The sequence below is a fragment of the Tiliqua scincoides genome, chromosome 1 (genome assembly GCF_035046505.1).
Source record: "Tiliqua scincoides isolate rTilSci1 chromosome 1, rTilSci1.hap2, whole genome shotgun sequence".
Classification (NCBI taxonomy): domain Eukaryota; kingdom Metazoa; phylum Chordata; class Lepidosauria; order Squamata; family Scincidae; genus Tiliqua; species Tiliqua scincoides.
This window is the reverse complement of record NC_089821.1, coordinates 178,301,279-178,313,948: the sequence shown is the minus strand read 5'-3', so window position 1 is coordinate 178,313,948 and position 12,670 is coordinate 178,301,279. Positions and strand designations below refer to the sequence as shown.

Here is a 12,670-nt window from a genome sequence, read left to right as displayed (position 1 = left end):
ACTGGTGTCAGGCTTCTGTGCAATGCAGGCTCTCATAAGGCAAATGTGAGATGTTTTGCCTGCCTAAAGACATGTGATGTAGCTTAACACTAGGAAACTCACTACGTGTAGGAAACTAGGTGTAGGAAACTCACATATACAGGTTGGAGAAGGCCCTTATTTGAATTCTTTGGGGATAAATAGTATTTGAAACTTTCAATGGTTGAAATAGTGATGTAGCCCACTCATAGGTCAGGTTCTTAGGGAGGACCATATTCCTGGTGAACTTGGAGCTTCAAACTCTAACATACCTGAACCATCCATCTGCCCCTGCACATTCCAAAAGGTGTCACATCTAAAATTTTGGTATACTGCAATACGCAATACTAAATTCACAGCACAATCCCATGCTTCCTCCCCCCAGCCAATGCACCACACCTAAAAGACTTGCACTGCATTGGGTGGGGGGAGTCCCAGAGCTCTCCTCTGGGTAAGGAAACATTTGCTTCCTTACCCAGGGGTAAGCTTCCAAGGTGCAGACTGGTCCACTTGGACCTGCACCAGCAAAATCTCTCTTTTAGATCCACATGGACCCACAACATGGGATTAGATCTGGGTTTAGATTCAGCAGACTCCACTGCCACTGAACCCATGTCCTCTCTGGACCCAATTCACCCTCCTTCTCATCTCCATCACTACCTCCCCCCTGCCAGCTTAGCTGGTTGGCAGGTCTTCTCTGAGCCATCACTGTGTTTAAGGCCACTGAGGCTGCTCTGGCAGCACACAGTTTGGTGCATTGTCAGAGACCTGCTGTAAGGCACTCTCTGCTAGTGGAATACTCATTCCACCAGCAGATTTCAGTTATATTTGGCCACTGAACTTTCCATATAAAGAAAGTCCCCGACTTAAATACATTCAAGTTACAAACATCTGATTTACTACAGGCTTGGTCAGGGCCTTGAAGCAAGTGCAGCTGTGAAGAAATCTACAAAATAAAAAACAGCGGCAGACCCGCCATTAAATGAAAGGGGCAAATGCCCCAGATGCGCAGCCTCACGCACCTCTAGGGCCTCACAAAAGCCTCACTGAGGCTCCCAACACAGTCAGAAACTGTGCTTATGGTTTGCCACCCACCCCCCGCAAGTGCTCCCTCTGGAAGCAAGGGGGAGCTCTGCTCCCCTTGCTTCTGGGGGGTCTTCTGTGCCTTCCCTGGCCCTCATAATATCTTTTAATGTCTTCTGAAGTGACTTAGGGCACAATTCTAACCAGGTCTACTCAGAAGTAAGTCCTATTTTGTTCAATGGGGCTTACTCTCAGGAAAGTATGGTTAGGATTGCAGCCTTAATCTTCCAGTCATTCTGAGCCCAGCAGAAGCTGTGGGCTGACATACATGGCCTGGACTCAGAAGACCCTCCAGAGGCAAGGGGAACAGAGATCCTCTCTCCTCTGGAGGATGGATGTATCCTCACAGATACAGGGGCAGGCCTGTACTATTGTTTTATAATACAGTGTAAACCACTATGAAAGGTGTTAGACAAATAGAGAGGAATATAAATATCTGTAATAAATAAATAGCAATAAATAAACTTTGAAACAAATCAGAGTGCTGGAAATATACCAGATTTGAATAATTGTTTGTTACCTCAACTGGCATTTTTATCACACCAAGTCCACGGTTTTCAGATATTATAAAAGCACTGGCTTCCCAGGAAGTAATGGTATCAGGAACAGTGACATTCAGGGTTGCTGAAGTAGACCTGAAGATGGAAAGAAAAGAAAAGCACCTTATAGTTCCAAGGGGATATATGATTCTATAATAATGTTCAGTAGATCTAGCCTGGATTTTCTGCTGATGTAACAAATATTTGGGAAAATTGGGGTTAACGTCCTGTGGGAAGATTTGCAAACATAACAAATGCAGGCTCGGCACACAGCTTCCACACAGGTCCACACAGTGTCAGTTCATACTTCAGGAAGCAAAGGTGTTTGGCACATGTAGATTGCTGCTTTGGAGCGACAAACACTATTTGAAGCAGAAGTGTATGTTTGCAAAGATCCATATACAATGGAAGTATGTCAGAGACCTGATTGTAAGCAAGTCCCAAACACATGCCCGCCTCATGTTTACACGCATACATTTCCACTTTACATTTTACAGTATTATTATTAATTATTAACAGTATTTATATACCGCTTTTCAACTAAAAGTTTACAAAGCGGTTTACAGAGAAAAATCAAATAACTAAATGGTATTCCCCCCGAATATGCAGAAATAACTGTATATTGCAGCGTCAACCTGAATGAATCAACCTGCAAATGTAGTTGTGCTTCTTTTCATCTGTGACATCTGAAAATCAAGGTGCTTATTTGTCACTGTTGTGCTTTGGGGGGTATAAATACAATCACACGTGATTGACCACACTGAATACAGTCATGCATTGCTTAACAACAGAGATGCAGACAGGCACCCCTGTCATCAAGCAAGGTTTGACATTATGCAAAGCCTCTGAAAGGCAAAGGGAGCCACATTCCCCTCACCTCTGGAGACATTCACACACTGCTTCTGCGAGGCTCTCAATGTCCATTTTGCATGAAAAGACAAGACTTCCGGTTCTTGGTAAACCAGAAGTCATGTTTTCAGCTAAAATGGCCAGTCTGAGCTTTGCAGCCTCTGCAAGGTTCAGAAAAGCCTCTGGAGTTGAGGGGAGCACAGCTCCCCTTGGCATCAGAGACTTGGGGGTTAAATAAGGACCAGCAGTGGCCATCACATTCAGTTCCAATTCTCCGCCTACCTTGACTCAAGTTGCCCACAAGTCATAATGGGCAGCCATCACAATTCATCCACAGCCTTTTTTTAGTCATTTTAACTCGAGTCCAAGTCTTTGTAAGAAACAAGTTGCATCGTGGAAGTGGGGGGGAAAAGCAAGCACATACAAACAGATTCGCAAGCATACACAAAAGTGAGTCTTGACTCAAGTCTATTCAAGTTCTTTCATTTTTAGAGTAAAAACTCAGAGTCCCAAGTCAGTGCCCAAGTTTCTGAGACATGTGACTCTATACACATAGAACAACATTGTAAAGACCTTTACTAGATCTAGGAAGCCTGCCTATTTAAACCACCTTGAGCAATATCTGAAAGAGAATTCTAAGGAGCAGGACAGGTGGTAATATACATAAATACAGTAATAATATAATAATAAATACAAATCCATAAAAGTTAAGCATGTCTTCAGCTATTGTCTTCAGCATGAGATTTAAGTGAAGTTAATGAAAGGCACAAGTGTTTAAATTTGGGTGCATTACACTCATTGTTTTGAATAGGCATCAGCCAAAAAGCAATGCACACTGATAGCACATAGTGAGAAATGTTCATGCACTACTAGTTCTCACCTGAGGACTTTATTCAAGTATTGTACTGTAATACAACTTATCGGTGGCAGTTGATTTAAATTTATTCAAGTACTGTACTGTAATACAGCAAATACACTGTAATACAACAGTGCCAGTTGATTTAAATTAAACCTCTCCACTGATCACTCCATAAAAATTAATGCAGAACTAAAACATTGCATTGAGATAATAGTATATAAGAAAACCCTTCCATCTTCCTGTTAGGTTTTACCTTGTTGTGATTTCACGCCAAATCCAGGTCTCTGGAAAATTTGTCCTTAGGTGAGGACTACTATAATCAGCAGTAGGCCCTCCTGAAGTCAGCATAGGGTGATCATATTCAAAAGCATCATAATAATGAGGAAAACCTCCAAAAAAAAAAAACACACACACACAACATATAGTCACATTTTAGAATATGTGATAATGTCTAACCAAGCAAAATAGATGGGATTTAGACTATAAGGTATAAGTGATAGTAAAACACTGCAAAAACAGTATCATTCTCTTTATCACAAACAAATCACAATCAGGATATTAGTTACTTAGAGCCCAATTCTATCCACCTTTCCAGTGCCAACACAGTCGCACTGCAGCCCTGAGGTAAGGGAACAAACATTCCATTACCCTGAGGAGGCCTCTATGACTGCCCCCCTCCCACAGCAAGATGCAGTATACCCCCTATTGGCACGGCTGCATCAGCACTGGAAAGTTAGATAGCGCTGGGCCTTTAATCTGTTTTTACTTACCATATAAATGGTCTTCATGTTCTGGAAGACTTGCATCAGTTAACACCCACAGGTTGCATTTCTGAACACAATATATAAAAAGATATTTCAATTTTAAAATATTCAACTCGTGAATATGTTTTCCCTTACTTTATATTTTATTATTTACTTTTAATATATTTTAAAGTAGGGTTTCTCAAACTGTGGGTCATGACCCACTTGGTGGGTTGCAACCTGATTGTGGGTGGATCACAAAGCTGCAACTGACAAGCTGATAGCAAATGTGCACAATGCATCGAGCCCTATGGAAAGTGAAACTGAGCAGCACCATGTGCTTACTTGTTGGTAGACGATCATGCCTTGGTCCATTGTGAAGGGCAAGTCAAGAGGAATCCAACACCACCAGATTGTCCTGAACCAATGAATGCAATCCCCCAAAAAGCAAAGAAGGAAGTCCCTCCCTCCAACCTGACAAATGTATTGAGCCCTATGGAAAGCGAAACTAAGCTACACATTTGCGTTTACTCACGAGTGAGCAAACATGCCTTCGTTAGGTGAAGGGGAGTGCAAGGCTACTAGAATAGTCCTGATCCTATGCATGTGGAGCTCAACAAATGCACCAGCCCCCCCCCCCCCCCACAGTACAGTAAAGAGGCTTGAGCTGGTAAGACTTTTTTCTTTTCTAGTCTTGTAAAGCTAGGTAGTTCTTGATAGTGTGTAATTTTAAAAAGTAGGTTCCAGCGCTAATAGATTTGGAACCACTGCTTTATTGGAAAGGGTTGTTATCTTTTACAGATTCCTCCCCCCCAAATATTTGGCAGCCGTCAAATACTAGCACTCTTACTGGATCTGATCCCATGGCATGGGACCATGCAGATCTGCACCAGGTATTCAGCTAGCACAGGCTTAACCCCCTGGGTTAGGGAATGACTGTTCCCTTACCCAAAGAAGTCCTCTGCAACTGCATTCCATGACAAGATGCAGTGGTAGTCATTTTGGCACCACTGCATCAGTGGGGGGGGGGGGGAGGATTGGGCCAAAAATGTTTTTAGTTTAGAATAAAGAACTATTGAAAAGGGGGAAAGATCACGTGGGGCATTAACATGGCAGACTGAATTTTCCTGGTTGGGAAAGCACCTGGAGACTTAAAACCGGCTGCTGTAGACAGCTTGCAGCAGAGGACTTCCCTGGATCAAAGGGATAATGAGAGATTACCTAGAACTCTTTGGAGGTTGCTACTTTTGGGGGGGTATCTCTGGCGAAGGCTGGGGTACCCCTCTTTAGTTCGAGTGACGGCAGAGAAGGACAGACATCTAGCTCAGGTCTTCTGTGGTGAGACAAAGCCTGACCGTTCCCCCGAAATTTACTACTTTCACTTTGGCAAGTGGTGGGAAAATAGTGTAGATTTATAGCAGTTGTTTGGACATTGAAGATAAGACTGCCAATTAAAGGAACCTGAAAGAATTTTAATGAGATGAAAGTTATGCTTATCGGTCGGAAGGAATGGAATATGGTGCAGCAGCAAGCGTGATAAAGAGATGTGTTTTGAAAGCTTCTAATGGTCAAATGGTCTCCAAATGCTTTATTAGGATGTTTTTCTACAATGACTTTTTATTGACTTTAATGACTACAATATCTAGGATGTTTATATTTTACTTTTATGTGACACATCATTGCTTATGATTTTTGACTAAATGAACTTTAGAACGGAAGAACTTTAAAACTATAAACAGAAGAACTGCAAAACCATAGAGACTCTGAATTGCTCAAATTGACATCTGCTGGTGAAAACTGGAATAAAGAGCCAAGACTACAGAGAAAATAAAAGTACAAACAAAACAGCCAAGATTACCAATACAGATACCGAAGAGAGAACTGAATGTGGAATTTCTGGAACATGTTTCAGCAGTTTCAGGTTAAAATTGAATTAAAAATAGACTCAGTCGAACAAGAGCTTAAAGACCTGAAACTGGAATTGAAACAAGATATGGTTCAGCTGGAAGAATCTGTCAAAGATATTAAACAAGAGACACAAGAGATCCAGAACAGAGCCAATATCATTGACTGTAGTATGGAAGTCCTGAGTTTAGAACAAGAGAAAACATTGGATATAATATCTTTGATGGAACAAGCAAATAAAGAAAAAACACTGAGATTAAGAGTTTTATCAAAGAATTTCAGAGAAGTTGGAGAAGATTTGGGACAATGAATGGTACAGGTCCTAGCTTGGTATTTACAAACAGATGAACAAATCATTGGCTCAGAAGTTGACCAGGTTTATAGACAACAAAAAATCTACTGGTTGGATATGGTCCAAAAGGCAAGAGACTTTATGCAGAAATTTAACGAACAGGAGACCAAGAGGGAAGATTAGAAGATATACAACAGGATCAATGTCAGGAGGAAGAGGTTTTGATGGATAATGGATAAACTTACAATTGCTATTAAAGACAAGTCAGAAAAAACATTTATGGATAATTGGAAACCCATTCATGAACTTCCTGTGCCCGGATGGGAAAATGGGCCAAATAACCTATGGATTTGATGAGTACATAGGGAAGTTAATTTTCATGTTTTATTTATTTATGCAGGTATTTATATACCGCCTTTCTTTGGTTGTCAGATTTCTCCTCAGACTTTAATCCAAGGCAGTTTACATAGGCAGGTTGTTCTAAGCCCCGGTAGGGATTTTTCCAATTGAATAGTTCTAGTCTTTCATAGAACTCCTCATTCCAGCTGGATTCCTTCCCGGTCTGGCCTCTCTCTGGCCCTTCACCTCCCACACTCCACTTGCCTCTCTTCAGCTCATGAGTATATCAGTGTGTCGTCAGTTCTCGGGTACTTCCAGTTATTTCGAACTGGCAGCCTCAGATCTTCAGGCATATAAGGCGGCAGCTCTACCAACTGAGCCAGACTTCCTGCCCCATGTTTCCTATTTTTCTTGTGGACAATGTAATTTAATAAGTCTAGACTGCTTAAGATCTGAGAACTAATTTTTTTCTATGATTTTGTAATATAATATGGGCCAAATAATTTATGGATTTGATGAGTAGATAGGGGACTTTACCTTTATGTTTTTCTTATTTTTTGTATTGAAAATGTATTTTTCAATGAGTGTAGATAGTTTAAGAATTGATAACTAATCTTTTGTATGATTTTATAGTAGAACAAAGAAATGTAGTTTGAGATTTCTGCATTTGCCACACAACCTGTAATATCTTTATTTTTTAATTTTTTTGTTTGGGTTTGTGTTTAATAAAATAAAAACACGGGGGGGAGAACTAGTGAAACGGGAAAAATCTTCAGCATCAATAATGGACTGAGTTTTCCTCAGTCAGACTACATCTGTAAACATGTATATACTAATGAATTTTAGGATGAACTTGCTTGCTGAATGCTGTCTTAAACTTTTACTAAGATAAACTCATTTTCACAAAAAAAAAAGGGGGGGGGGCGACAGTGTGGAATAAAGTATACACTTCAGAACTGTACCTGAAAGATGCTGAAGGCATTTCTGGCTACAACATAATCATGTTCTTTATCATACAAACTTAGCTCATGACGTACCTAAAAAAAGAACCTCATAGTAAATATTTTCAATACTGAATGCAGCAACAATTTGATAACAATATTGATTTGATAACAATAAATGAGCTCAAACAGGTCTCAGTTTAACAACGTACATCCCTCTTAGCAACTGTTTTATTTCTAAGAATTACAAAGTGAATAACGCACAACACATTATGAAAGTCAACAAAAATATGTCATCGGTCCTATTCAGTTGTCAAGTTGAAAGTTAAATATATAGAAATGAGTATTTGAAGAAATCCTAATAAAAGTGTTGTAGGGCTAGTGTGAGACTCTATTAATGTGTTTCTTTTGTTTTCCAAGCCTACTGTCTCAGGCTTGTAAAAACCTGTCACCTGAGGAAAATCTAGACTGTCTTCAGGTGGATAAGTACAAGCCCAAACTATACATTACTTTCAATGCACAACTGCAAACCTGTATATGCAGTCAGCATTTCCCAGTATGTTAACTAATAGCAGAAGCACCATGTGATGTCATGTGGCTGTGGTGTTGATTTCTACCACCACCTCTGGTGCTAAGGTGCAGGCTGAAGCTCACTGACTCACTTTCCTGGTTTGGGGGGCATTTTCTTGTCCTCCACCTGTTGACGGACAACAGTTGAAGACAGCTTCTCACATCTCTTCTCTGTTTCACACTGGGCATGCATAACAAGAGCAATTTGCCCACAGAGCCAAGCCAGTGGAGCTTAGCCTAGTCCATCCCACTTGCCTGCCTCTTCCTGGAAGGCCAGTTCAGCAATAGCATGCATCCACCTTTGGATACTACAGACTGCTCGCTAGTCTGTAATACTTGGGAACTTGGTAGTAGTAAGGCCCAGTACAAGAAAATGCTCTCCTTTGCTCTTTCCTTCCACCTTTGCATTGCTTGCTCATTACCTTTCTCATTGTTCATATTTACTCAGAAGTAAGTGCCACTGTGTTCAGCAGGGTTTACTCCGAGGTAAGTGTGCACATAATTGTAGTCCAAAATGTTTCTATTCAATGCACACTTTTGTGGTGGTGCTCACTAACCTTTTTCACAGTTCTAAAAACACCCAAAGGCTCCACAAGGTTGAGAAGCTCTCAGGCTCTTAGGCTACAATGCTAAATACCAATGGTTCTCACACATTTAGAACCAGGACCCACTTTTTAGAATGAGAATCTGTCAGGACACACCGGAAGTGATGTCATGACCGGAAGTGACATAATCAAGCAGGAACATTGTTAAAACTCCTAGGCTGCAATCCTACCCACACTTACCCAGGAGTAAGCCCCACTGACTATCATTGTTAAAAGAATATACATAGCAGCTTGTTAAAAGTACAGGTCTGTAACATTTCCCCAAACACAGTCATATCCCATGGTAGCATCAAGTCTAATATATTAAAAATAAAATATTGAAATGAATGGGAACCCACCTGAAATTGGCTCGTGACCCACCCGACCCACAGTTTGAGAAACACCACTATATACACTTTCCCATTGAAGAGAGTGGGACTTACTTCTGAGTGGACTTGCCTAGGATTGTGCTGGAACCATATCCTGAATGGTTTCATTCAAAGGAATAGTGACTATGAGAAAAAATTTAGAATGTTAACAATTAACTGGTTTAATTTTACAATTTTCTAAGAGGTTATTCCAGTGTTTCTCAAACTGCGGGACGGGACCCACTAGGTGGGTCATAAGCGAATTTCAGGTGGGTCCCCATTCATTTCAATATTTTGTTTTTAATATATTAGACCAGTGATTTTCAACCCTTTTCATCTTGCGGCACACTGGCAAGGCACTAAAATGGTCAAGGCACACCATCAGCTTTTTGACAATTGACAAGGCACACTGTGCTGTCAATGGGGGCTCACATCCCCCAAAGGTGCTATTGATAAATGACCCTCTCCCAAATTCCTGCGGCACACCTGAGGACCGTTTGTGGCACACCAGTGTGCCACGGCACATTGGTTGAAAATGGCTGTATTAGACGATGCTACCATGGCATATGACGGCATTTGGGGAAATATTACAGATCTGTACTTTTAACAGGCTACACTTTTGTATATGCTTTTAACAATGATAGTAAATGGGATTTACTCTTGGGTAAGTGTGGGTAGGATTGCAGCCTAGGATTGTTAAAAATTGTCCTGTTTGATGATGTCTCTTCCGGTCTTGACATCACTTCCAGTGGGTCCTGACAGATTCTCATTATGTGGGTTCCAATGCTAAAACTTTGAGAACCACTGGGTTATTCTAATATTTAAAGAACATGATTCACAGTTAAATCTAAGAACTGCTTTTATAACTCTGAACAATCCTAAAAAAATTTCATAAAAATGCTTTTTCTATTAAACTTACAGCTTCATCTGTGATGTCATTTCTTTTTCCCAGTAACTTGGTGCTTTTGTCAACAACCAGAAGTGCAATTGTTGTTTTGGGTTCTGTTACATTGATTTTGAGGGTGATGTTCTCAGCAGGCCCAGCTTTGTTTCTACTCCAATACATGTTCACCTAGGAGGAAAAGTCATATTTTACTTTATGAAGTAGACAATTTGGAATGACTAATCTATTTTCAATCAGATGTTTAACAATTTTGTTTGAAACAAGTGAGAATCTGGATTGGTCATGCAATTATGGAAGAGATCAGACCAGGGTCAAAAGGCTGAGATTTGGAAGGGGGGTATTTAAGCCTTTTACCTGATCTCATTTTCCCAATTTATATCAAATTCCCTCTCTTGCAAAAGGTTCTATTTGCCCCACTGGGGAAACATACAAGAACCATACAGGCATTTACACATTTTGCAGACCCAGGAATGTGATTTGGATTGGGAAAGTGGTGCAGGGGGAAAGGAATTTTTGTAATAAAGCTCTCTCAGTTCCATGGCCTAACTCTAAACCAGCACATTCCACCCTGTAACCACATTCACCATTAAAAAAAAACAAACTGGGAAATACTATTATGTTATGCCTGGTTTATCCCCCAAAAGCAGGAACCAGTCTCTGCATTCAAAAAAGAACCATGAGACGGGTAAAAATGGTCAAAGACTTGAAGAAAGGAGACAGGTGAGGCAGCAGACAGAAGCAAGAAAGCCAAGAGGCAGACAACAGCTTAAGACAGAAGAACTATTGACAAGTACTCTCCTGCTGCCAGTGCCCCCTGAAGTTGGGCCAAACAGAGTAGGGAAGGCAACTGGGTGGTGATACTCAGCTGCACATTCAGTTATCATTCATCTTTATGGGAACATTGTCATACTCATTCCCACTATGTTGTGGACCCCTCACTATGGGCGCAATCCTAACCCCTTATGTCAGTGCTTTCCAGCACCGACATAAGGGCAATGCAGCTCTGAGGTAAGGGAACAAACATTCCCTTACTTTGAGGAGGCCTCCCTGAGTGACACCCAACTGCAGGACGCAGCACACGTCCCATTGGCACCGCTATACCAGTGCTGGAAAGCACTTACATAAGGGGTTAGGATTGTGCCCTATGTGTCTGCTTTTTTTGTTCTGAACCATTTTAACAGACCAGACAACAAAGGAATTACCAGAATGCTGAGAATTAGGGAAAGATGACAGGCTGTTTTGAGAACCTGGAAGAAAGCCCCTTCAAATATACCACCCTCCACCACCACCCCCAAAAAAAAACTGCAGTGGAAAAAAACACTGTTTTAATAGCAACTTGAAGGGCAACTATTTTGTAATTTACATTTTTTTAAAAAATCTTTCCATATTTAAAATAGGTATTTTGGGCATACACAGAGAACAATCACCACCACCACCACCACCAAGTATTTGCTCTTAAAATCCAAAAGAAAAAGAAACCAGTATCGGTGTCTAACAAGAAGCCTCCCACTCTTTAAAAAGGAATACCAACATATACTACAGCATCATGTTTTACACTCAGTAGTAAATTGCTTAATGAAGGCCTTCTTGCAGAGTTTTAAGGTAAGATGTTTGACTTTTGTTGTTTGATCATGGCAGCCAATCAACCAATCCCATTCACTCATAGCTATGTTCATGATTAGCAATGCCTAGCATTCACTGTGTACAGAAGTAAAGTTGTAACTCCTGAAATATTAAAAGGACTGCCAAGAAGTTGAGAGCAAAGGGAAAGGAAGCTGAATCAAAGCTATTTGGGAACAACAAAAGAGAAAAGGGGCAGGCACTCACCTGCCCATTTAGATATAGTTCACCCTTAGAGACATTTGCACAACCTAATTAATTTCATCACTAATGATCAAAATCTTACATCAGATTAGTAATATAATCTCTTTGCCCTCATCTGAAGACAACATTATGGGAATGAACAACTATACAGAAGTGAGAATTTAATTCTTGATTTCAAAAATAAATGATAGGAATGAAGCAGACTAAATTTCATTTAACAGCTTTCTCTATTAAAAAATCATGTAAAAAGAGGCATTATTTCCCTAAGAAGGCACAAGAAACTTCACGGGTACTAAGGATTGTCACACTCTACATTGCATAGCCACATATTTTGTTGGCATTTTGATTTGATCCAAGAGGTGCAATGTCATTTTCCTGCAGTTGGGAAACCCTAGCAGGTAAGCATTTGTGTTTCAATGCATTAATTTGTCTATTTTGTCAGCCATGGTCAAATTGGATACAAGATTTTCATGCTGATTCTTATTTTTAGAAAAACATTTTGACCTGCAAATGGCCAAGATTATTTTCCTGGTTAACAGCTCATATCCTAAGCTTTACATTGGTATATCATCTCACTTCACCAAAATCTTGCAACACTGACATAATGCCAGGCAGTCCAATCCAGGGCACACAGCTTCGGTGGTGCCGAAAACAGCTGCCGCCGCATCCTGCACACCTCAGGCTGCCGTGGGCAGCACCTCAAGAGAAGGGGACTTTTGTCCCCTTCTCCCGGGTAAGGGAAATAGCCCCACAATGGGGCTACTCAATTCACTGCCAACCAAAAGATTGGCGGTGAGGGAAGAGTGTTCATGTAGGGAGCCGCGCCCTGCACGAATGCTCAGGATTCAGTGG

The 12,670-nt window shown here is 40.8% G+C and overlaps 1 protein-coding gene across 1 annotated transcript in view; it reads right to left on the bottom strand.

The window, feature by feature from the left end:
- Positions 1-12,670, bottom strand: part of CD109 (CD109 molecule) — a 95,974-nt gene that overhangs the window by 39,775 nt on the left and 43,529 nt on the right. Inside the window, exons 15-19 of the mRNA XM_066622707.1 lie at positions 10,010-10,162; positions 7,590-7,664; positions 4,134-4,179; positions 3,602-3,743; positions 1,622-1,736 (exon numbers count right to left, since the gene is read on the bottom strand). Of these exons, the coding sequence (XP_066478804.1) occupies positions 1,622-1,736; positions 3,602-3,743; positions 4,134-4,179; positions 7,590-7,664; positions 10,010-10,162 (531 nt within the window). The remainder of the gene's footprint in view (positions 1-1,621; positions 1,737-3,601; positions 3,744-4,133; positions 4,180-7,589; positions 7,665-10,009; positions 10,163-12,670) is intronic.